This window comes from Plectropomus leopardus, chromosome 13 (genome assembly GCF_026936395.1).
Source record: "Plectropomus leopardus strain MGB_pleo_1.0 chromosome 13, ASM2693639v1, whole genome shotgun sequence".
In the NCBI taxonomy this organism is placed as follows: Eukaryota; Metazoa; Chordata; class Actinopteri; order Perciformes; family Serranidae; genus Plectropomus; species Plectropomus leopardus.
Genome location: NC_142188.1, coordinates 1,567,972 through 1,594,073, shown reverse-complemented (window position 1 = coordinate 1,594,073; position 26,102 = coordinate 1,567,972). Strand labels below are relative to the sequence as shown.

General features: G+C 44.1%; 1 protein-coding gene and 2 pseudogenes across 4 annotated transcripts; all 3 read left to right on the top strand.

Annotated features, from left to right (window-relative positions):
* LOC148187622 (protein NLRC3-like) lies at window positions 1–12,392 on the top strand (annotated as a pseudogene). The gene is made up of 11 exons (XR_015778522.1): window positions 1–154; window positions 1,635–1,664; window positions 2,615–2,746; window positions 3,259–3,372; window positions 5,066–5,179; window positions 6,872–6,985; window positions 8,331–8,444; window positions 8,654–8,732; window positions 8,876–9,080; window positions 9,245–11,043; window positions 11,857–12,392. The product of XR_015778522.1 is annotated as a protein NLRC3-like (transcript).
* Window positions 12,393–12,545: 153 nt separating this feature from the next.
* On the top strand, window positions 12,546–17,533 carry LOC148187621 (uncharacterized; annotated as a pseudogene). Its single transcript, XR_015778556.1, has 4 exons — window positions 12,546–12,836; window positions 13,853–14,109; window positions 15,323–15,369; window positions 16,208–17,533. The product of XR_015778556.1 is annotated as an uncharacterized LOC148187621 (transcript).
* Window positions 17,534–18,953: 1,420 nt separating this feature from the next.
* Window positions 18,954–21,421, top strand: LOC148187620 (uncharacterized). Of its 2 annotated transcripts, XM_088086819.1 has the most exons (3): window positions 18,954–20,424; window positions 20,646–20,745; window positions 21,274–21,421. In XM_088086819.1, exon 1 carries the CDS (start codon window positions 19,785–19,787, stop codon window positions 20,331–20,333), a length of 549 nt encoding a protein of 182 aa, XP_087942945.1. In that variant the 5' UTR covers window positions 18,954–19,784; the 3' UTR covers window positions 20,334–20,424; window positions 20,646–20,745; window positions 21,274–21,421. The 2 variants fall into 2 exon arrangements, with proteins under 2 accessions (XP_087942945.1, XP_087942946.1); XM_088086820.1 differs by lacking the exon at window positions 20,646–20,745.
* The last annotated feature ends 4,681 nt before the right edge of the window (window positions 21,422–26,102 follow it).

The window sequence follows — 26,102 nt, the reverse complement described above, 5'->3', positions numbered from 1 at the left end:
CCGTACGTTACTTTCACTTTTGACTTTGTCGCAGTTTGTCGTCGCAGTTTGAATCTTTGATTCTTTTTTTCCACGACACTAACGGAGGAGCAAAGAAGAGCATAGAGGAGCAGTTAAGGAGCAGAGAGGAGCAGTGAGGAGCAGAGAGGAGCAGGTAAGGAGCGGACTGTCTCTCCGCACTTTGTGACTCTGAAAACTCCCAAACTAAAGGCCTGTTTCACGCAGCGCGCGTCCGCCCTCCTTTTTTATAACTTAAAAACTCAATAAAACCGATCCGATCATTAAAATGAACCAACATCAGCGTGATGAGAACTACACATCTACCTTCAGCATTGTGGCAGAGAGACTTTAAACTGCAGTAAAAAGTGGTTTAGAGTCAATATAATCATCAAAACATCATTTTACTCTCTTCCTGCCACGCGGGCGAACAGTGACGTGTTTTAAAAGTGAGCGAGGTGCACGCGCATGTCAGTGTGAATCAGACAGTTTATAAAGAAATAAATCACATATAAATATATCGATATAGTAACACAAACATAAATCTTCATATTGAGTCTATGATGGCGATCAACAGATGAGGGCGCGCGCACTCAGGCGCTTCCTGCTCGGTGCGTCGGGAGCGCGCTTAAAACGCACTCTGCGTCATTTGACGGCCAGGCTCCGTTTACGCTGCTGTGGCGCACGTGAGCGCGTGCTGGGAGCAGTCGGCGGTGACCGGTTCTCCGTGAACGCGCTCAGAGTGTGAAGCAGAAAGGGTTAACAGAGACAGCTGATGACCTCCTTCATGGCTCCTGTTTCTCTGCCTGAAGCTGCAGGTTTGTGGAGCAGCTCAGTCACAGAGAGCTCTGATACTCTGACTTTAACCCCCGACTCACCAAGACAAACACAGAAACATCCAAAATACATCACAGCTATTCATCAGGAGCTACATTTAGGGAAATATTATCTGACACCAAAGTGGTACATTTATGAGGGAAAAAAGAATATTTTCTGAGAATTTACAAGAAAAAACTTTAACATTGAGACATGAAAGTGGTAAATACTACAAAAAAATATTGTAAAATTGAAACTAAATTTTATTTCATCTAATGCTTAAAATTCAAGTTTGTGTGCATGAAACTTTAGCTCTTAAATCTCAGAGAATATTTGATATTTTTCTCATAAATTTACCACTTTAATCTTAGATTTTTTTTTCTTTTTCTTTTTAATTAAACCATTCATTAGAGGAGATGATATATATCTAATATATCTCTCATATATGATATATATATATATATATAATTTTTTTTTTTTCTCATAAATTTACCACGTCATTCTCGGGGAATAATAACTGTTTTCTCCTTGATTTACCAATTTTATTTCAGAGAATATCCGAGAATTTCCAGGATTTTTCTTGTAAATTTACCACGTATATGTCAGAGAATATTAATTATTTTTTGTATCTTTACCTCTTGAATCTCAGAGATGATCTGATTTCTTTTCCTCATACATTTTTCTTTTTACTGTCAGAAAATATTCTGTTTTTATACATTTACCAACTTTTCTCTGATCGATACTGAACTAATCTGACAGCAGATGCTTTACATGATGGACACGTCTGTCTCTCTGTCTCTGTCTCTGTGTGTCTCCACCAGGACGCTGCAGGTGATCTCCAGCATGAAAAGGTATCTCACTCAACACTTGACGTCTCATTTGATTCAGTTTCACCTTCAACATGTTGATGAACTCTCTGTTTCCTGTTTCTCTGCTCTCTCACCTCCACACTCACTCACAACAAACCTCCACATCACTGATGCTCAACCTGCGGCCCGCGGGACAAATCTGGGACTCACACTGGGAACTGTTTTTGTCCTTTTAGTGTCCAGAAGGTGCCAGAGAGCATAAAACAGCATCAACACAGAGCTTGTTGACCAAAAAATGTCCTAGAAACATCTTTAAATCTGACAAATGTTCTTACGTCCAAATGTCCTAAAATCCTGGAAATGTCCTCAAATCTAAAAAATGTCCTAAAATATGAGAAATCTCTTCAAGACATCCTTCAATCTGAGGAACATCCTAAAATGCTCAACGTCCTATTGAGAAATATCATCAAATCCTCTTAATGTCCCACAGTTGAAAAAAATGTCCTAAAATCCAGGAAACTTCCTAAAATGTGAGAAATTTGCAAAAATCTGAGAAATGTCCTTAAATCTTAGAAGTGTCGTAAAATCCTATGAATGTGCTAAAAGTCCTGGAAACATACTTAAATCTAAGAAATATTCTTTAGTTCAAATGTCTTAAAATCCCAGAAATGTCCTCAAATCCTAGAGATGTCTTCAAATCTTCGTAAGCATCCCACTGAGAAATATCACCTCGCAAAATCCAAAATTTGAATTTCTGGTTGGGAAGTCGTCCGTCTTCGGTGTTGACGGACGTTTCAGACGTAATGTGGAGACAGCGTGTCACATAATCTTCAGCTGTTCGGCGCTCACACACATTTTCTTCACTACGTTCAGTGAAACTTTGCTGTGTTGGTCCTTTTCCTGTTGATAGCTGAGAGTTTCTCAGCAGCTCCTGAGGCTGAAGATTAAAAACTGAATTTCTCTCCCTGCTGGTCTTCCTCTCTGGGAACCAGGACCCCTCAGAGCCCAGACACCCGACAACCTGGACCCGGACCAGGACCTGAAGCCAGCCGTGAGACCCCCAAAACTGAGCGGTCACATGATCGAGGCATGGATCTGAAAGGACGAGACGTCTCTGCTGCACAGTAAGCTGAAATGAAATGTTGAATGAGTACAGAGAACATTACAGCCCGCTCTCACTGAAAACACAACCACACAGGTGGACTGTGCCAGCAGCTTATTACAGCTGACATTAATGTAAGGCGGCGCCCTCCAGTGGCTGTAGGAGTCACAGCAGGAGCAGAAGAGGAAGTGAGCGAGCAGAACATGTGACAAAGCACACGTAAAGTTGTTCAAATATCAGAGAAACACCTTCAGGGTGGTGGGCGGCTCATACAAACACGGGACTTTTACCCAGGAGACTGCTGTTTGTGTCCTAAAGTCAACGCTGACTTATTTTACTAACAACGTATCCTAGCGTGTTGGAACAAGATCATCAGGTCAAAGACATGAAATAAATGAAAATGCGTCCCTGTCCTCAGAGGACATCAGGGTCCTTTAATGGCAATAAAACATAAAAAGTTTTACTTTCACATGAAATCAGTGAAACCAGAAGTAGAAATACTTTGTGATCAGTAAACTTCACTGTTTCTGTCAGTTTTCAGCAGCAGAGAGAAAAGTCTCCTGTACCCAGCTGTGTGTCCATGAAGAGTGATCGGTCTCTGGTTCGTCTGATTGACTTCAAAGATGGACGCCGTCCTGATGACCCAGAGTAAGAACATAAAACTGTTGACAGGAACAGATGGACTTTCATTTACAAAGATACAGAATTGGTCGCCCATCATTTTCAGTGTTGTTTACATCTGGTTTTCTTTCTGATCAACACATGACAGAAACAACATCTGTAACTGCATGTAAATGGTCTGTAAGTGTGTTCTTGTGTGTAAATCATTAACTGTACACAGCACCTGCTGCCGCCTACTGTACAGTCTCTGATGACTGGTGACCTGCAGATGACCAGGAACGAGCTGTAAAGGTCTTGAGAATAGCTGTAAAGTTCAGGAAATTAGTTGCAGATGTTTGTGGACTACTTATATAGGTCTGGGGACTAGCTGCAGTGGTTTTAGGACTACTTGCAGAGGCAAGTACAGGTCTTGGGACCAGCTGCAGAGGTTTGGGGACTACTTGGGGAGTTGTGCAGACTTGTTGCAGAAGACTTGGGATTAGTTGCAGAAGTCATAGGACTAGTTGTACACTTCTTGGGTCAACTGAGCGAGGTCTGGGAACTAGCGACAGAGGTTTTGTGACTTTTTGGGAGAGGTTAGGACTGGTTGCAGAGGTCTGGGACAACTTTAAAAGGTCTTGGAACTACCTGCAAAGTTTTAGAAACAACTTGAGTAGGTTTTCAGGGTACTTGCAGAGTTCTGGGGATGACATGGAGGTGTTTTGGGACTAGCTGCAGAGATTTGGGAATAACTGGCAGAGGTCTTCGGATGACTTTGCAAGGTTTTGCTGCTAGCAGGAGAGATTCACAGACTATTTAGAGAGTTGTGAGGACTATTTGCAGAGGTCTTGGGTTTTAGTTGCAGAGTTCTCAAGTCTGCTTGGATAGGTCAAAGAACTAGTTGCAGAGGTATTTGGATTCCTTGGAGAGTTAAGGAAGTTAAGGGAATGAGCTGCAGAGATTTAGGGACTACTGGGACAGGTGTGAGGACTAGCTGCAATGGGCTGAGAATTCCCTCCAGAGGTCTTGCGACTAGTTTCAGAGATCTTGAGACTTGTTCAAGAGCTCCAGGGACTAGCTGCAGAGGTTGGAATGTCTTAAAGAGGTTTTGGGGCGACCTGGAAAGGTGGAAGAAGTAGCTTCAGAGTTCTTACAACGACTTACTGAATTCTAGGAACTACATGGAGAGATATTGGGACTAGTTGCAGCTATGTGGGAATTACTGACAGGAGTGGGGATGAGCTGCAGAGATCTGAAAACTAGTTTCTGACATCCTGGGACCAGTTGAACAGGTCTTGGGACTCATTGGAGAGGAAAGAGGACAAGTTACAGTTGGTTAGAACAACGCCGGGAGATGTGTGAGGACGAGTTGTGGAGGTCTGTGGATTAACTGCAGAGGTATTGAGATAGTTGCAGAGATTTGGTGAATATTTGCAAAGTTCTGCAGTGTACTTGAAGAGGTTTTTGGATTAGCTGAAGAGGTCTGGGACTTGTTGCAGAGTTCTGGACTTTATTTGTAGAGGGTTAGGGACTAGCAGCAGGGTTTTGGGAACTTTGTGGAGAGTTGTGAGTTCTAGCTGTGGAGGTCTGGGGACTTATTGAAGAGTTCTGGGGACTACTTGTACAGGTCTTAAGACTAGCTTCAGAAGTTTTAGGTCTGCTAGTGGAAGTGAGACAACAAGCTGCAGAGGTCTTTGGTCAGTTTGGTCAAATCTTTGGTTAATTTCACTGTATCTCTCAGTTTTCAGCAGCAGAGAGGAAAGTCTCCTGTACCCAGCTGTGTGTCCATGAAGAGTGATCGGTCTCTGGTTCGTCTGATTGACTTCAAAGATGGACGCCGTCCTGATGACCCAGAGTAAGAACATAAAACTGTTGACAGGAACAGATGGACTTTCATTTACAAAGATACAGAATTGGTCGTCCATCATTTTCAGTGTTGTTTACATCTGGTTTTCTTTCTGATCAACACATGACAGAAACAACATCTGTAACTGCATGTAAATGGTCTGTAAGTGTGTTCTTGTGTGTAAATCATTAACTGTACACAGCACCTGCTGCCGCCTACTGTACAGTCTCTGATGACTGGTGACCTGCAGATGACCAGGAACGAGCTGTAAAGGTCTTGAGAATAGCTGTAAAGTTCAGGAAATTAGTTGCAGATGTTTGTGGACTACTTATATAGGTCTGGGGACTAGCTGCAGTGGTTTTAGGACTACTTGCAGAGGCAAGTACAGGTCTTGGGACCAGCTGCAGAGGTTTGGGGACTACTTGGGGAGTTGTGCAGACTTGTTGCAGAAGACTTGGGATTAGTTGCAGAAGTCATAGGACTAGTTGTACACTTCTTGGGTCAACTGAGCGAGGTCTGGGAACTAGCGACAGAGGTTTTGTGACTTTTTGGGAGAGGTTAGGACTGGTTGCAGAGGTCTGGGACAACTTTAAAATGTCTTGGAACTACCTGCAAAGTTTTAGAAACAACTTGAGTAGGTTTTCAGGGTACTTGCAGAGTTCTGGGGATGACATGGAGGTGTTTTGGGACTAGCTGCAGAGATTTGGGAATAACTGGCAGAGGTCTTCGGATGACTTTGCAAGGTTTTGCTGCTAGCAGGAGAGATTCACAGACTATTTAGAGAGTTGTGAGGACTATTTGCAGAGGTCTTGGGTTTTAGTTGCAGAGTTCTCAAGTCTGCTTGGATAGGTCAAAGAACTAGTTGCAGAGGTATTTGGATTCCTTGGAGAGTTAAGGAAGTTAAGGGAATGAGCTGCAGAGATTTAGGGACTACTGGGACAGGTGTGAGGACTAGCTGCAATGGGCTGAGAATTCCTCCAGAGGTCTTATGACTAGTTTCAGAGATCTTGAGACTTGTTCAAGAGCTCCAGGGACTAGCTGCAGAGGTTGGAATGTCTTAAAGAGGTTTTGGGGCGACCTGGAAAGGTGGAAGAAGTAGCTTCAGAGTTCTTACAACGACTTACTGAATTCTAGGAACTACATGGAGAGATATTGGGACTAGTTGCAGCTATGTGGGAATTACTGACAGGAGTGGGGATGAGCTGCAGAGATCTGAAAACTAGTTTCTGACATCCTGGGACCAGTTGAACAGGTCTTGGGACTCATTGGAGAGGAAAGAGGACAAGTTACAGTTGGTTAGAACAACGCCGGGAGATGTGTGAGGACGAGTTGTGGAGGTCTGTGGATTAACTGCAGAGGTATTGAGATAGTTGCAGAGATTTGGTGAATATTTGCAAAGTTCTGCAGTGTACTTGAAGAGGTTTTTGGATTAGCTGAAGAGGTCTGGGACTTGTTGCAGAGTTCTGGACGTTATTTGTAGAGGGTTAGGGACTAGCAGCAGGGTTTTGGGAACTTTGTGGAGAGTTGTGAGTTCTAGCTGTGGAGGTCTGGGGACTTATTGAAGAGTTCTGGGGACTACTTGTACAGGTCTTAAGACTAGCTTCAGAAGTTTTAGGTCTGCTAGTGGAAGTGAGACAACAAGCTGCAGAGGTCTTTGGTCAGTTTGGTCAAATCTTTGGTTAATTTCACTGTATCTCTCAGTTTTCAGCAGCAGAGAGGAAAGTCTCCTGTACCCAGCTGTGTGTCCATGAAGAGTGATCGGTCTCTGGTTCGTCTGATTGACTTCAAAGATGGACGCCGTCCTGATGACCCAGAGTAAGAACATAAAACTGTTGACAGGAACAGATGGACTTTCATTTACAAAGATACAGAATTGGTCGTCCATCATTTTCAGTGTTGTTTACATCTGGTTTTCTTTCTGATCAACACATGACAGAAACAACATCTGTAACTGCATGTAAATGGTCTGTAAGTGTGTTCTTGTGTGTAAATCATTAACTGTACACAGCACCTGCTGCCGCCTACTGTACAGTCTCTGATGACTGGTGACCTGCAGATGACCAGGAACGAGCTGTAAAGGTCTTGAGAATAGCTGTAAAGTTCAGGAAATTAGTTGCAGATGTTTGTGGACTACTTATATAGGTCTGGGGACTAGCTGCAGTGGTTTTAGGACTACTTGCAGAGGCAAGTACAGGTCTTGGGACCAGCTGCAGAGGTTTGGGGACTACTTGGGGAGTTGTGCAGACTTGTTGCAGAAGACTTGGGATTAGTTGCAGAAGTCATAGGACTAGTTGTACACTTCTTGGGTCAACTGAGCGAGGTCTGGGAACTAACGACAGAGGTTTTGTGACTTTTTGGGAGAGGTTAGGACTGGTTGCAGAGGTCTGGGACAACTTTAAAAGGTCTTGGAACTACCTGCAAAGTTTTAGAAACAACTTGAGTAGGTTTTCGTGCTATTTGCAAAGTTCTGGGGATGACTTGGAGGTGTTATAGGACTAGCTGCAGAGATCAGGGAACTACTTGCAGAGGTTTTTGAAAGACTTTGAGAGGTCTTGCTACTAGCCAGAGAAATTTGCAGCCGTCTGACCCCCAAAACTGAGCAGTCACATGATCGAGGCATGGATCTGAAAGGACGAGACGTCTCTGCTGCACAGTAAGCTGAAATGAAATGTCGAATGAGTACAGAGAACATTACAGCCCGCTCTCACTGAAAACACAACCGCACAGGTGGACTGTGCCAGCAGCTTATTACAGCTGACATTAATGTAAGGCGGCGCCCTCCAGTGGCTGTAGGAGTCACAGCAGGAGCAGAAGAGGAAGTCAGCGAGTAGAACACGTGACAAAGCACACGTAAAGTTGTTCAAATATCAGAGAAACACCTTCAGGGTGGTGGGCGGCTCATACAAACACGGGACTTTTACCCAGGAGACTGCTGTTTGTGTCCTAAAGTCAACGCTGACTTATTTTACTAACAACGTATCCTAGCGTGTTGGAACAAGATCATCAGGTCAAAGACATGAAATAAATGAAAATGCGTCCCTGTCCTCAGAGGACATCAGGGTCCTTTAACGGCAATAAAACAACTTTTACTTTCACATGAAATCAGTGAAACCAGAGGTAGAAATACTTTGAGATCAATAAATGTCACTGTTTCTCTCAGTTTTCAGCAGCAGAGAGAAAAGTCTCCTGTACCCAGCTGTGTGTCCATGAAGAGTGATCGGTCTCTGGTTCGTCTGATTGACTTCAAAGATGGACGCCGTCCTGATGACCCAGAGTAAGACCTTCAAACTTATGAAACAGATGGGCGTGATGTTACACAGATCCTGAATCAGTCGTCCATCCTTGTCAGTGTTGTTTACATCTGATCTTCAATCATGACTGAACACAGTGTTTTTAACTCCGTGTTGTCGGCTTGTTTGAGAATCATAAACCTTCTACAGTCGGTGGGTCAATGTGAGCTGATTGTTGATGGTTCCTCCACAGGGTGGACCAGCAGAGCTCAGAGGTTCCCAGTGGTCAGTCTGCCCGGCAGCATCAGACACACCTGGACTCCATATTTACGGTCTGTTCATGTCCAACGACGACGTCTCCACCCGTTGTGTTGACAGTCGTCTCCGTGCTGCACTTTGCAGACCAGTGGACTGTCAGTGTGTCCAACGTGGATCTGATGTCTGATTGTGTCCTTCATCTAATAATCTGTTCCAGGAGCTGGAGGACAACATCGTCACTTTTGTGAAGAACGAGCTGAAGAAGATCCAGAAGGTCCTGACGTCAGATTACCCAGAATGCTCTGAGAGTCAGAGGGAGGACGAGGAGCAGAGGAGGAGCAGCAGAGAGGCGTTTCTGAAGATCACCCTGAACTTCCTGAGGAGGATGAAGCAGGAGGAGCTGGCTGACTGTCTGCAGAGACGTAAGAGGATTTCTATACAGATTTAACATGATGGATCAATGGGACCTTTTACTGACGCCTCAAGAGACGGACCAAAATATATTCATGTACTCAGTCTGTGAGGACATGACCTGTTGAAATGTCCTCTTTGACTTATTGATCTTCTTTGTTGTTTTTTCATTCAGGAAGTCATTCTGCAGTTTGTCAGCGTGAACTAAAATGTAACCTGAAGAAGAAGTTCCAGTGTGTGTTTGAGGGGATCGCTAAAGCAGGAACCCCGACCCTCCTGAATCAGATCTACACAGAGCTCTACATCACAGAGGGAGGGACTGCAGAGGTCAATGATCAACATGAGGTCAGACAGATTGAATCAGCATCCAGGAAACCAGTCAGACCAGAAACAACCATCAGACAAGAAGACGCCTTTAAAGGCTCACCTGGACGAGACCAACCGATCAGAACAGTGATGACAAAGGGAGTGGCTGGCATCGGAAAACGGTCCTAACACAGAAGTTCACTCTGGACTGGGCGAAGACAAAGCCAACCGGGACCTCCGGTTCACGCTTCCATTCACGTTCAGAGAGCTGAATGTGCTGAAAGAGAAAAAGTACAGCTTGGTGGAGCTTGTTCATCACTTCTTTACTGAAACCAAAGAAGCGGGAATCTGCAGGTTTGAAGACTTCCAGGTCGTCTTCATCTTTGACGGTCTGGATGAGTGTCGACTTCCTCTGGACTTCCACAACAACGAGATCCTGACCGACGTCACAGAGTCCACCTCAGTGGATGTGCTGCTGACAAACCTCATCAGGGGGAAACTGCTTCCTCCGCCGCCTCTGGATAACCACACAACCTGCAGCAGCCAATCAGATCCCTCCTGAGTGCGTTGACATGGTGACAGAGGTCAGAGGGTTCACCGACCCACAGAAGGAGGAGTACTTCAGGAGGAGGTTCAGAGACGAAGAGCAGGCCGGCAGGATCATCTCCCACATCAAGACTTCCCGAAGCCTCCACATCATGTGCCACATCCCAGTCTTCTGCTGGATCACTGCTACAGTCCTGGAGGACGTGTTGGACACCAGAGAGGGAGGACAGCTGCCCGAGACCCTGACTGAGATGTACATCCACTTCCTGGTGGTTCAGACCAAACTGAAGAACGTCAAGTATGACGGAGGAGCTGAGACAGATCCACACTGGAGTCCAGAGAGCAGGAAGATGATGGAGTCTCTGGGAAAACTGGCTTTGAGCAGCTGCAGAAAGGAAACCTGATCTTCTACGAGTCCGACCTGACAGAGTGTGGCATCGATATCAGAGCAGCCTCAGTGTACTCAGGAGTGTTCACACAGGTCTTTAAAGAGGAGAGAGGACTGTACCAGGACAAGGTCTTCTGCTTCGTCCATCTGAGTGTTCAGGAGTTTCTGGCTGCTCTTCATGTCCATCTGACCTTCATCAACTCTGGAGTCAATCTGATGGAAGAACAACAAACTACATCCTGGTGGTCTGAAGTCTTCAGAGACAGACCTGAACCAACACGTCTCTACCAGAGTGCTGTGGACAAGGCCTTACAGAGTCCAAATGGACACCTGGACTTGTTCCTGCGCTTCCTCCTGGGTCTGTCACTGCAGACCAATCAGAAACACCTACGAGGTCTGCTGACACAGACAGGAAGTAGCTCACGGACCAATCAGAAAACAGTCGAGTACATCAAGAGGAAGATTAACAAGGATCTCTCTGCAGAGCGAAGCATCAACCTGTTCCACTGTCTGAATGAACTGAATGATCGTTCTCTGGTGGAGGAGATCCAACAGTCCCTGAGATCAGGACGTCTGTCCACAGGTAAACTGTCTCCTGCTCAGTGGTCAGCTCTGGTCTTCATCTTACTGTCATCAGAAGAAGATCTGGACGTGTTTGACCTGAAGAAATACTCTGCTTCAGAGGAGGCTCTTCTGAGGCTGCTGCCAGTGGTCAAAGCCTCCAACAAAGCTCTGTGAGTACAGAGAGACTTTAATTCATTCAAACAGCTGTTCATACATGACTGTCTCTGAGAGGACAGACACATTAATGACTTTCTTCAATGTCTCTTCAGGCTGAGCAGCTGTGAGCTCTCAGAGAGAAGCTGTGCAGCTCTGTCCTCTGTCCTCAGCTCCCAGTCCTCCAGTCTGAGACACCTGGACCTGAGTAACAACGACCTGCAGGATTCAGGACTGAAGCAGCTGTCTGCTGGACTGAAGAGTCCTCACTGTCCTCTGGAGACTCTCAGGTCAGACCCAGTTACAGATAATCTGGGATGATTTCAGGTGTTTCTTTAAGGTTCCTGCAGTTAAAACAGCCTCTCTCGTGTCAGCGTCTCTGAATCTGTCGAAGGTTTAACAGGATTTGAATGTTCTCAGTTCAGCTCCAGCTGCTGTGCAGCACACAGATATGAACTCCAGCTGACACAGAGAAGACCATTATATTATGATATCATGGTTTTGGATGTCCTCTTTCTTCCTGAGTGAATCATAATTAACTGTAAGGATTTTAACCTGTGCTGAGAGGAGATTATGCTCTTCATCTCCAGATTTAGTGACTCCTCGCTGGCTGCCGTCTGGATGAAGTTAATGTTTCAGTTTTACTGAACAGATTTAAAGTGTTGTTGTTCTGGACTCAGTGTTAAATGCAGCTCTGTTATTATACTGTGAGCAGAGCTGCTGACTGAGATTTGGGTTCTTTTTATTCTACTTCAGTCGAGACTCATTAATCAAAGATGATCACATTTTAACTCAAATGTTTCTCCTCTTGTTGGTTGTTGTCTCTTCAGGCTGAGTGTCTGTAAGCTCTCAGAGAGAAGCTGTGCAGATCTGTCCTCTGTCCTCAGCTCCCAGTCCTCCAGTCTGAGACACCTGGACCTGAGTAACAACGACCTGCAGGATTCAGGACTGAAGCAGCTGTCTGCTGGACTGAAGAGTCCTCACTGTCCTCTGGAGACTCTCAGGTCAGGATTCATCCACATGTTTAACTGACGGCCTCTTAAATCCTGGGGCCTCATGTACAAAGGATGCGTACGCACAAAAACGTGGCGTACGCTCTTTCTCACGGCAAAGTTCAGATGTATCAAGAGTGAAATGACCGTGGAAATGTGCGGTGCCTCACGCCAACTTCATAGCTGGCGTACGCACGTTTCTACAGCTGTTGATACTTTGGCGACACTCAGAGGTGATCCTGGGAAACATAAAATAAACACGTGTAACCAATCCGTCCTCTGAATGATGACTTAATGATGTGCACATCAGAGACACATGAACAATTAACACCAGTGAACAATTAACACACACACACACACAAACATACGTGTCTCCAATTACATGAGTGGATATAAAAGCATGCGCAAAGTGGTGCAAAAAGTACCGCTGAAAACAATGGCAGCTTTAGCAGCATTAGAGGACATTGCAAATGGTGCAATTAGAAGAGAGCGTGTGTTTCGAGACAGAGACGATGTACTGGCACACGATGACGACTGGCTCATCAGCCGCTTTAGGTTCCCGAGGGCAATCCTCGTGTAACTGTGCGCAGAGCTGCGGCCGGCCTTGGAGCGCAACACAGCCAGGAGCCATGCTGCCTGTGCCCATACAGGTGCTGACCACACTGGGGTTCCTGGCAACCGGGGCATTTCAGAGGGAGCTGGCCGACCGATCGGGACTGTGCCAGTCGACCCACAGCCGAGCCATGCCAGCCGTATGGGACGGAATTATCCGCATGTCAGCCAGATATATCAAATTCCCATACCATGCAGCTGAACAGGTCAACATTAAAGCGCAATTTGCAGCGAGAGCCGGTTTTCCTAATGTAATCGGAGCTATCGACTGCACACACATTGCTATAAAAGCGCCGTCACATGATGAATTTGTATACGTGAACAGGAAACACTTTCATTCCATCAATGTACAGATCATATGTGATGTAAATGCAGTTAACCAACATTGTGGCGAGGTGGCCTGGTTCAACGCACGATTCACGCATTCTGAGTAACAGCATGGTTGGGAACAGACTACAAGCTGGCACTGTGTGCGATGGGTGGCTTCTTGGTAAATAAATTTGTCGTGTAATTGTCCTAATATTAGTCCCTGTGATGCGCATTGAGCATGTGCGCCCCCAAATCATATCCCGTCTTCACCGCATCATTACAGCGGTTAGAGTTAGTGACTTGCTGTGTTTTGCTGGTTAAACTACAGTTTCAGATCTTTCTAACAAGCCCCTATTTGTCACTGTGCGCAACGTACTCATGTTAATAACCCCGTGCGTAAAGACTTATCTGCCTCACCTTCTCCCCGGCGCACTTCTGCACTAATTTGCAACAATAGTGTGTGATCCGTGTAAGTGTATAAACTTGATGAATGGAAGCTTAAAATCCCGTCTTACTCATCTTTTGTTTCTTATTTTCTGATCGTGCAGAGAGGGGAATCTCAGGTGCAGGGCTTATTTAAATATGATTTTTAAATGGGGGCGTGGACAGGGAGTGGTCGGGTACTCCAACATGTGCGCTCAATTCCACGCTGATTGGGATGTACAAAGGGAATGTGCTTGGATTCATGCGTGCGCCCAGATTCATGCATCAGGATTTTTTTGTGCGTACGACGTTTTCTGGATTTGAGCGTACGCCATGTTTCAGTAGGAAATCCACGCAAGTCTTTGTACATGAGGCCCCTGATGATCCAGAGAGGACTCAAAGAGCTGCCAGTAATGTTGTCAGTTGCTTGATGGACAGTAGTGGGTGTTTGGTTGTGAGACGTCAAAAATCAGTCCTAATGTTCCTGTAACTCCACAGCAGGCGACAGTATGGCAGTACTGCAGTCAGCACCCTCAGATCATGTGACCTGTGTGTTGTTTTGTGTGTTTGCAGTCTGTCGGGCTGTCTGGTCTCAGAGGAAGGCTGTGCTGCTCTGGCCTCAGCTCTGAGCTCCAACCCCTCCCATCTGAGAGAGCTGGACCTGAGCTACAACCATCCAGGAGACTCAGGACTGAAGCGTCTGTCTGCTGGACTGGAGGATCCCCGGTGGAGACTGGACACTCTCAGGTATGAAGAGGCCTGCTGCAGCCACAGACACTCAGTCTGTTAGAGGAGGTCCACTGTCAGCCTGGCTCAGATGACCCTGACACACCAAGCTGACCTCAAACAGACACAGCTGATCAACAAACGCTTTGTTCCCACATCAGAGCCTCAGCACAGACACAAGCAGTCAGGGAACAGCAGTCAGGGAACAGCAGCCAGGGAACAGCAGTCAGGGAACAGCAGTCAGGGAACAGCAGCCAGGGAACAGCAGCCAGGGAACAGCAGTCAGGGAACAGCAGTCAGGGAACAGCAGCCAGGGAACAGCAGCCAGGGAACAGCAGCCAGGGAACAGCAGTCAGGGAACAGCAGCCAGGACGCGCAAAAAACAACAATCCAGCCCCACATCATTTATTATGTGGACAATAACTTAATATTTTTGTTTTTTCATGTAAAACTGTGACATCATATAATCAAACTGGCATTTAAAGGGTTAAAATCCCCCAAATGTTGAAATGTTTGGTCGTGTTGATCAGGACTGAAGCTGATTTAAAGGTTTAACCCATCATTTGTACACAGTGTATTATAGAGCCATCAGAAACATGTTTTATGGAGAACATAAACCTCCTTAAAAAACCTCATGCCATCTGCAGCAACACAGCCAGAATGATGGACAAAACTAAAGTGAGAAATGAGACATTTGGACACAAATGTCCACAATGAGACCTGAGGGTTAGAGGGAGTTTTGGGTTTGTCCCCTGGCTGATAAGTGGGACTCAGCACAGAGAGGACTGTACTAATATTACTGTAATATTTTCAGCTCTAAAGGACAGAAAATAGAAAGCAGTGTTGACTGTTGCTAGGAGACGTGATGTGAAAGTTTGTCCGTCCAATCATGGACCCGACCTCCTCCGGCCAGAGGCTCGTCCTCCTTTACTTCTGACAGACAACGGTCATTATTACACAAACACAAGAGGGCGCTCATCAGCACCAAAACAGCTGCTTTGAAAGCTCCAACAATCAATACTTGTGTATCGACGAGCGATCGGCTGACTGTGTGTGATGGTGAAGTGTTGAAACTCCACCTGCTCAGGTACGCTGAACTCAAAGATCATCAGCTGATGAATAACAGGTGATGAACACGTAGAGAAACACACAGCTGTGTGTGTGAGAGTGAGGTCATGTCCATGTTTCCATGGTGACAGAGGAAGTGCTGCTCTGACCCCCCTCCTCCTTTCAGGGCGGAGCCTGCTGGAGTCCGATGGTTGAGACCAGGTCTGAGGAAGTGTGAGTGTGTGTTTTTTTATCGATCGCAGCTTTATTTAACGAAATATGAAGAAAACATGTCAGACAAACAAGAACACAAACATACATGAGAGCACGAAACACTGACTGACTGACTATTGTACACACAACATAAGAAATAATCACAAATAATCACAATATCAAGATAGAAACCAACTAAATGGACACAGATATCAATAATAAATATATAAAAATACTTCTTCAGATCATATCAGGAGTTTCACCAAATCTAAAAATTTAGTTGGGTTGAATAAAGTGAATAAAGAATTTCCCCTGTAAAATAAAAACAGAAACAACATAATTCATGTTTTTGTTTCTTGTATCATCATAATAGTCAATTATATCTCTGAGAGTAAAATCATAATGATGTTACAGTTATAAAAACACGACAACTTAAATTAGAGCCAAAATTCATGGTGATAAAACAGTGAAAACCTCAAAGGATCAAAGTTTGATCAGCCTGCCCACAGAAAGAACAAGAGTTTTCAGCATCTGCAGACTTTATTTCTTCACAGTTTTATTTTGAAAAGTGTGAGCAGCACGTGTATGATGACATTTCCTGTCCAGTCTGCTAACAGCATTGAAAATGAGTGGAGATGTAATCTGTGAGATGTTTCCCTCATCACAACAGAAGAGTATAATTGTGTTGTTAAAGCCGTTCCTTCTGCTTTAATGCATCTTATCTGAGGACGTGTGAGCGTGTTTTTAACTCTTCACGCTGTGACATCACTCATTCACAGCTCTGATGTCATCATCACAGCCATGATCCATTAATAACTGATAACTAATCAATAACTTTGTGTCTTCTTCTCTCCGTCAGATTCCTGTCAGCTCACAGTCGACACAAACACAGTAAACAGAAACCTCAAACTGTCCAAAAACAACAGAGAGGTGACACGTGTGTTAGAGGATCAGTCATATCCTGATCATCCAGACAGATTTGAGTTCTGGTCTCAGCTGCTGTGTAGAACTGGTCTGACTGGTCGCTGTTACTGGGAGGTCGAGTGGAGAGGAGGAGTTAATATATCAGTGAGTTACAGACGAATCAGCAGGAGAGGACGCAGTGGAGACTGTGTGTTTGGACTGAATGATAAGTCCTGGACTCTGAGCTGCTCTGATGATGATGGTTACTCTGTCCGTCACAATAAGAGACAAACACCCATCACCTCCTCCTCCTCCTCCTCCTCCTCACCCTCCTCCTCCTCCTCCTCCTCCTTCTCCTTCTCCTCTGTCTCTGGTAGAGTAGCAGTGTATGTGGACTGTCCTGCTGGCTCTCTGTCCTTCTTCAGAGTCTCCTCTGACTCTCTGATCCACCTCCACACCTTCAGCACCACATTCACTGAACCTCTTTATCCTGGCTTTGGGCTCTGGTCCTGGTCTCCTGGTTCCTCAGTGTCTCTGTGTCCTCTGGAGGACAGACAGTCTCCTCCTGTCAGTGATAACAGAGTTCAGTGTGTTGAGGATCACAGCTGATGGGAGGTCCCAGACTGTGTGTAGGATGTGAGTTTGACCTGAGGGAGGCGCTAGAGGACAGATGATGGACTCATGAAGGTCCTGAAGAAGCATCAGTGTGTAAACTCTCCTATAGACTTTGATCCTCTTCAGAAGAAAAACCCTAAAACCATCAGAGTTTGGACGCTGTGTGAATAAAAACACAACACAATGATTATATACATATTATCATACAACAGCTGGAGGTTATAAATATATAGTTTCCCACAAATACAGCAGAAAACACGTCAGAAATGAAACTGTGGTTCATTGCCATGTTGAGTCATTTGATCTCTTTCATATAAAGTCTGTGTGTCTGTGAATCTCTGAAAACATGAATCATTCCCACTTTAAATATTTCTGCCATCACATGTTTGTCCAGATACAAATGAAATGTTGATTTTGTCTCTGCGTGCTTTGTTACGGAAGCCCTTTAAAATCCATAAGTTGTAATCACGAGAAAATAGAAAAAACTTTTAGGGCATCCGTACTTTGTAAATATAGTTGACTTTTTATTGTTAATTTTTTAAAGGGGGAATTAAAATCAAAATTAAAAAACAAAGAAAATGTCCAGAAAGCTAAATTCATAATACTTAAAATTACTATAAATTATGTTGCAAATGATAATTAAAATCAATTTTCACCTTTTTTGTAATTTGTTATTTGTTATTGTTGTTTTTGTTGTTTTTGCTCCTTACCGTTATTTTCTTTCTTTCTTTTTCTTTCTTTTTTTTTTTTTTTGCTCATTTTCATTTAATTTTCTTTCAACTTTTTTACTAATTTCTTTAATGGCTAACTTTTCAGCCATTTGTTGTGTTAAATTAATGAAATTAAATTAAACAAATACAAAATATTAATAAAAAGACACAAAAAGAAGAAATTAAATGACATTAAACAATTAAAAATAATTATAATAAACAAACACACAAAAGAAGAAAAAGAAATAAAATAAAATTAGAGAAATAAAAGGAAAGACAGAAAAAGAAATGAAATAAAAATGCTAAAAAAAAACAAAAAGAAAAATGAGGAATGAAATTAAAGAATTAAAAAATAATAATAAAAGAAAGAAAACGGGTGACAGTTACGCTGATAGCTGTCGGGTCTTCAAAGGTGAATTTTTTTTTTAAGTCTCATATTCCGACAGAACCTGAAGGCACCACCGGAGCACGCCCCGCCCCCCTCCCTTCAGGTGAACAAAGCGGAGCTGTGATTGGTGGAGAGCTGGTGTCGTCCAGGCGCTCGTGCAGAGCTGCAGAAAAACAGAAAAAGAAGAAGAAGACGGAAGAGGCTCGAGAAAACACGATCAGATCCATCGATCAGACTCCGGCACCTGAGACACGTGAGTCCACTTCCTGTCTGTGCTGTTAGACACGTGACCGAGAGAACAGCTGATCGGAGCTGTGAGGCAGCGCGAGGACGCCGAGGAAACACCTGGAAAAACCCGAAAACAGCCGAGGAGGAGGTACTTGTACTCTGCAATACTGCAGTTTAAATACTGCGCTGCAGGAGAGAATCCCGCTCAGCAAGTTTCACTCAGAAGTGTAAACAAAGTAAATTATTGTGTAAAATAATTTCAGCGTGATCTTTATACTAAGAACAGACGTGTGTGTGCGTGCAGCGTCAGACTAAGATTAACCCTTTAAAGGCTGGATCGTCATCGGCTCGTTTGTGCTGCGTTTTAAAAAGATTTAAAAAGCATTTCGTAAAAAAGGCCACAACAACTTGGCATAAAATGTGCTGCAAAGTGCAAGAAATTATTACGCTTGGGGTAAAACAATATATATATATATATGTATATGTATATGTGTGTGTGTAAGTGTATATATATATATACACATATATACACACACATATATATATATATATATATATATATATATATATATATATATATATATATTTGTGCTGGGTATAGATTTATTTTTTTTATCTAGATTTATCTCTCTGCAATTCTGTATTTTATATATATTAATCTATATTAAAATTATAGATTTGAATTTTGCCAAAGACATTCAAAATAATATCTATCTATCTAAATGATGAAAATGCATCACAAACTGCTTGAGAAAGCTGTTCAACTATAATATTTGGTAAAGAAAAATAATGTTCCATAAGATTTACTTTGGTGTTTAACTTTATTTTATTTTGTTAAACACAGACATTTAGGAGCACAGGTTCTGTCTCCATGTGGAAAAAGCTTTTTCCTGCTAACTGGAATGAACAGCAGAGGGCGCAGCCTCTGATAACATGACCCTAACTGAACTGTGGGCCTACATTAGAGGTCATGAAGAAGACCATTAACGGTCAGCAGCTTTGTGACACGGCTGGAGCCAATCACTCCGGTCACTCAGGCAGACCAGCTTCCGCCTTGTTCACGCCCCCTCCGCGTAATTCGACCAGGTATACATCCGCGCTTAAACAACAAAGTGAAATTGGTGCCTTGCTCACTGTATAGACCCAACTTAGTGAATAGTTTATCGCGCGATAAGAAAATTATCGCGCGATAAGAATCCCGCGTTAACGCAGCACGTTAACGCCGTTAACGGCCCAGCACTAATATATATATATAGATATGGCTGTACCATCAGTGGCCGAAGAGTATAAAGTAGTGGTGGCGAGATGAAGTGTCATGAAGCATTGAAGCTTTCCATCCAGTTGGTTCACTCGTGGGCCGAAACTGTGCCATCAAGCGGACAATAAATGTAAAACAGGCAGAGTGATTGCCACCGGAGTTTCAACAAGATCCTGGCTCAGCTGGCAGATGGGGTAGAGCAGGCGAGAAAAAAGCAGAAAGAACTTTGCACCGGGCCCCACTTTATCAGCTTCGTTAGGTCAGGAGAGACTGCTGCAGCAGGACGGAGGAGCAAAGGCATCCTGGGATCCTGGCCTCAGCAAACGCCTGGGAGATGCAGGTTGACCTGAAGAAACAGTCCAAATTCCCAGGGGAGATAGCCCACATGAGCCTCAGACCAGATATGGTCCTCTGGTCTAGGGGTACCAAACAGGTGGTGCTCACAGAGCTAACGGTACCCTGGGAAGACACGATTGACGAGGTGTACGAGCGCAAACTCAAAAAATATCAAGCCCTTGTCCTTGAGAGCCAGCAAAATGGCCTGGAGCCTCCCTGTAGAAGTCGGCCGCAGGGGCTTCGCCGGGCGGTCGCTCTGGAGAACACTGGGACGGCCGGCGATCGAAGGTGCGGCCAGGAAGCTGCTGGTAAGCAACATCACCAGGCAGGCGGAGGCAGCGTCCGGTTGGATTTGGATTCAGCGGGAGGTGAGGCGGCAGAGCCAACCTGTCCAAGGACCAACGGCACCGAGTTGGGTGGCGGTCAGCGGGGGTCGACCCGGGACGCCGGATCCGCTGTCAAGCCCTCTCGATGTGTCACGGGCTTAATTTGCCGAAACATCAAAAACAGGGAGGGTGCCCATCTGATGACCTGCTGTCGTCACTGAGCTCTGCCAGTGCTGGTGCCTGAAAGACGGAAGGAGACGAGAGAGCGACGCCACGGGCTCACAGATGGTGCAGGGCAGAGTACCTGTAAAGGTGGGCCGGATGCAATAACCTTATCGTATTTTGCATGATTTAAAAGCTTTTCCATCAAATCTGGATTAAAAATAACAGTTGTGACTTAAATTTATGATTTTTTTTCAGTGACATTTGATTTGATTTGATTTGATTTGATTTGATTTGATTTGATTTGATGTGATTTGATTTGATTTGATTTGATTTGAGGCTGAGAGCTCCTGTCATGTGATTTTTGACAGTAACAGCATCACCTGCTGGTGAAAGAGCAGAAGCTCCATTTTACTGCTGCAGAGTTTGGATCAACTTCATGAATTATTTCATATCAAAACAATTATGAATGTGAGTTTTTAAATATTTTTTACACACACACACACACACACACACACATAGAAATACATGTGAACAATGTAATTATACAACTAATGAAGAAAATAATGTTTTAAAAACTTTGTTGAATTTGACCAAAAACCACACGATCAAAGTAAAAATCGGTTCTGTTTCATTTTCATATTTATGTTTTCAAGATTAAAGATTAGACAGACAGAGATGTCAGTTATATATCATATTATTATTGTAATTTATATAGAATTTAACCCTTGGGGGGCTTTACTTTTCACTCCTCATGTTTTGATCATGTTGTTTATGCATATGACAGACATTTAGTCCGGACTGAGTATCCCGACCGAAAAAAAACTAGTGTTGAAAATAGTTCAGCTTTTCTTTCTGTCCTTTTTTTTTTTTTTTTGCTCTCAGTTGAGCTCTGCTCCTCCTCTCTGCACCCGTGAGGAGGAGCAGAGAGGAGGATCAGCTCTGCTCCTCCTTTTCTGGTCTGCAAGTAACTTTAACTTTTGACTCGTCGTGTCGCAGTTTGTCGTCTCCGTCTGAAGCTTTGACTTCTTTCTCCGTGACACTAACGGAGGAGCAGAGAGGAGCAGAGAGGAGCAGAGAGGAGCTGTGAGGAGCAGAGAGGAGCAGAGAGGAGCTGTGAGGAGCAGAGAGGAGCTGTGAGGAGCAGGTAAGGAGCGTCACTCCGCACTTTTCCAAACTCCCAAACTCAGGGAAGGGGCCACGCACGCGCACAGGGACGTGTTTTAAAAGTGAGCGAGCTGCACGCGCATGTCAGTGTGAATCATATCATATTCACATATTCAATCATATTTATAAAGAAATAAATCACATAAATATATCGACATAGTCACATAAACATAAATCTTCATATACAGTCTCTGGCGTCAATCAACAGATGAGGGCGCGCGCACTCAGGAGCTTCCTGCTCGGTGCGTCGGGAGCGCGTTTTAAAGGCCCTCTGCGGCTCAATCCCAAACTGGCCGCGTCCCCGCCGATCCCCGCGCCCCACCCGCTCCCCTTCCGTTTGCGCATTCAGGCGGAGGTTCGCCATATTAAGGGCCGTCCCAATCCAGTTCAGGCGGAGTGGAAGTTGGCTGTTGACCCCTTAAATAGCGAGGCTGCGGTCGAAAAGTCCAAATAATCTAATTTCCTCCACTTTTCCTGAACCTCCAGAGAAAAGGTCACGCGGTCAAGGACAGGTGTGCAGGAGACTTCATGAGGAAAAGACGATCACGTGTCACGACGGCGGATGTTATTGACGTGGATCAGCTGTGATGAAACTACAATGTTCACATGATGGACTACAAATACCACATCTTCACTGTAATGTTTTTAAGCAGCAAAACGTTTTTTTCCGGTGATTGTTTTTGTGTTCGTTTGTTTTATATCTTTATTTGCTGCCTTCTTCGAGTCTTTTGTAATGTGGGTCTTCAAAAGTGTGCTCTTGTACATTTACCACTTAAATATCAGAGAATATTAATTATTTTTTGTATCTTTACCTCTTGAATCTCAGAGATGATCTGATTTATTTTCCTCATAGATTTTTCTCTTTACTGTCAGAAAATATTCAGTTTTTATACATTTACCAACTTTTCTCTGATGGAGACTGAACTAATCTGACAGCAGACGCTTTACATGATGGACACGTCTGTCTCTCTGTCTCTCTGTCTCTGTGTGTCTCCACCAGGACGCTGCAGGTGATCTCCAGCATGAAAAGGTATCTCACTCAACACTTGACGTCTCATTTGATTCAGTTTCACCTTCAACATGTTGATGAACTCTCTGTTTCCTGTTTCTCTGCTCTCTCACCTCCACACTCACTCACAACAAACCTCCACATCACTGATGCTCAACCTGCGCCCATGGGACAAATCTGGGACTCACACTGGGAACTGTTTTTGTCCTTTTAGTGTCCAGAAGGTGCCAGAGAGCATAAAACAGCATCAACACAGAGCTTGTTGACCAAAAAATGTCCTAGAAACATCTTTAAATCTGACAAATGTTCTTATGTTCAAATGTCCTAAAATCCTGGAAATCTTCTAAAATATGAAAAATGTCTTCAAGACGTCCTAAAATCTTAGCAACATGCTTAAATCTGAGAAACATCCTAAAATCCTTAATATCCTACTGAAAAAATATCTTCAGCCTAAAATCCTTGAAATGTCTTAAAATCCTCTGAATGCCCCAAGATCCCAAAAATGTCCTCAAATCCAGGAAGCTTCCTAAAATCTGAGAAATTTGCTAAAATCCTTGGAATGACCTTAAATACTAGAAGTGTCTTAAAATCCTATAAATGTGCAAAAAGTCATAGAAACATCCTTAAATCTGAGAAATGTTCTTAAGTCCAAATGTGTTAAAATCCTTGAAATATCCTAAAATATGAGAAATGTTTTAAATCTTAGAGATGTCTTAAAATCTGAAAAATACTACTGAGAAATATCAAATTCTAAAAATGTCCTCAAATCCAGGAAACGTCCTGAAATCTGAGAAATTTCCCCAAAAAACCTTGGAATGTCTTTACATACTAGAAGTGTCCTAAAATGCTATATGTGTCCTAGAGACATCCTCAAATGTGAGCAAAGTCCTGAAATCTTTGAAACGTCCTAAAATCCTAAACATCCCACTGAGAAATTTCACCTCGTAAAATCCAAAATTTGAATTCCCGGTTGGGAAGTCGTCCGTCTTCGGTGTTGACGGACGTTTCAGACGTAATGTGGAGACAGCGTGAGCTGAAATCGCAGCTCTGCATGAAGACGTCGAGTGTTGGCTTTTCCTCGTGACACATAATTCCATCTTGTTTCCACATAATCTTCAGCTGTTCGGCGCTCACACATTTTCTTCACTACGTTCAGTGAAACTTTGCTGTGTTGGTCCTTTTCCTGTTGATAGCTGAGAGTTTCTCAGCAGCTCCTGAGGCTGAAGATTAAAAACTGAATTTCTCTCCCTGCTGGTCTTCCTCTCTGTGGACCAGGACCCCTCAGAGCCCAGACACCTGACAACCTGGACCCGGACCAGGACCTGGAACCAGCCGTGAGACCCCCAAAACTGAGCGGTCACATGATCGAGGCATGGATCTGAAAGGACGAGACGTCTCTGCTGCACAGTAAGCTGAAATGAAATGTCGAATGAGTACAGAGAACATTACAGCCCGCTCTCACTGAAAACACAACCGCACAGGTGGACTGTGCCAGCAGCTTATTACAGCTGACATTAATGTAAGGCGGCGCCCTCCAGTGGCTGTAGGAGTCACAGCAGGAGCAGAAGAGGAAGTGAGCGAGCAGAACACGTGACAAAGCACACGTAAAGTTGTTCAAATATCAGAGAAACACCTTCAGGGTGGTGGGCGGCTCATACAAACACGGGACTTTTACCCAGGAGACTGCTGTTTGTGTCCTAAAGTCAACGCTGACTTATTTTACTAACAACGTATCCTAGCGTGTGAGTATGTGTAGCATGATACGCTAGAGACACATGTCACGTATGTCACGTCACATGTGTCACGATATATTAGTGAAAAAGTACTTATTTAATGCCAAACTATGATGTTTTTTCTAAACCTAACCACAAAGTTTTGTTGCCCAAACCAAAGCGGTACTTTTGGACTGAAACTGTTTCATGACGTCAAGGACGTGTTTAAAACCTCGACTGTTAGGATGGTAAACATTTTGGGGTCGGTTATCTACGTTTTTTGGAAGTGGAAATTGATCTTTGCTGGATTTAGGTACGAGAGTGTTGGAACAAGATCATCAGGTCAAAGACATGAAATAAATGAAAATGCGTCCCTGTCCTCAGAGGACATCAGGGTCCTTTAACGGCAATAAAACAACTTTTACTTTCACATGAAATCAGTGAAACCAGAGGTAGAAATACTTTGAGATCAATAAACTTCACTGTATCTCTCAGTTTTCAGCAGCAGAGAGAAAAGTCTCCTGTACCCAGCTGTGTGTCCATGAAGAGTGATCGGTCTCTGGATCGTCTGATTGACTTCAAAGATGGACGCCGTCCTGATGACCCAGAGTAAGAACATAAAACTTATGAAACAGATGAGCGTGATGTTACACAGATACAGAATTGGTCGTCCATCATTTTCAGTGTTGTTTACATCTGGTTTTCTTTCTGATCAACACATGACAGAAACAACATCTGGACAACTGCAGTAAAAAGTGGTTTAGAGTCAAAATAATCATCAAAACATCATTTTCACTCTATTCCTGCTGACAAACGCGCAGCATGCGCAGGTAGAGGCATCGCAGGCGCACAGAAACGTGTTTTAAACGTGAGCGAGCTGCACACGCATGTAAGAGTGAATCATAGACGGTTTATGAAGAAATAAATCACATATAAATATATCGATATAATCATATACACATAAATCTTCATATTCAATCTTCATATTGATCAACAGATGAGGGCGCTCAGGTGCTTCCTGCTCGGTGCGTTGGGAGCGCGCTTAAAACGCACTCTGTTTATATGGAGGACTCAAACTGCCAAAATCAAACATAAATAAATAAATAGATAAATGTGTATAAATAAATATGTCCAAAATGCCAATTTTCTTAATTTATTTCCCTTTTCATTTTCCATTTTATTTACCAATTTATTCATTTTTATATTTATTTGCTTATGTATTTATATATTATTTTCCACTTTGTGTAGAAATGCCCCTATTTATTTAATTTCCCAGTTTATTCTACATGTTATGCATCCATCCATTTTCTTCCGCTTGTCCGGGGTCGGGTCGCGGGAGCAGCAGCCTAAGCAGGGAAGCCCAGACTTCCCTCTCCCCGGCCACTTCGTCCAGCTCTTCCCGGGGGACCCCGAGGCGTTCCCAGGCACACATGACATAGTCTCTCCAGCGTGTCCTAGGTCCCCGGGGCCTCCTACCAGTGGGACGTGCCCTGAACACCTCACCAGGGAGGCGTCCTGGAGGCATCCTAATTCGATGCCCGAGCCACCTCATCTGGCTCTTCTCAACACGGAGGAGCAGCGGCTCTACTCCGAGCTCCTCCCGGATGACCGAGCTTCTCACCCTATCTCTAAGGGAGAGCCCAGCCACCCTACGGAGGAAACTTATTTCGGCCGCTTGTACCCACGATCTTGTTCTTTCGGTCACTACCCAATGCTCGTGACCGTAGGTGAGGGTAAGAACGAAGATCGACCGGTAAATTGAGAGCTTTGCCTTTCAGCTCAGCTCCCTCTTCACCACGACAGACCGGTGCAGAGTCCGCAATACTGCAGACGCTGCAGCGATCTGCCTGTCGATCTCCCGCTCCATCCTTAACTCACTCGTGAACAAGACCCCGAGGTACTTAAACTCCTCCACTTGGGGCAGGACTTCAAAGCACAAA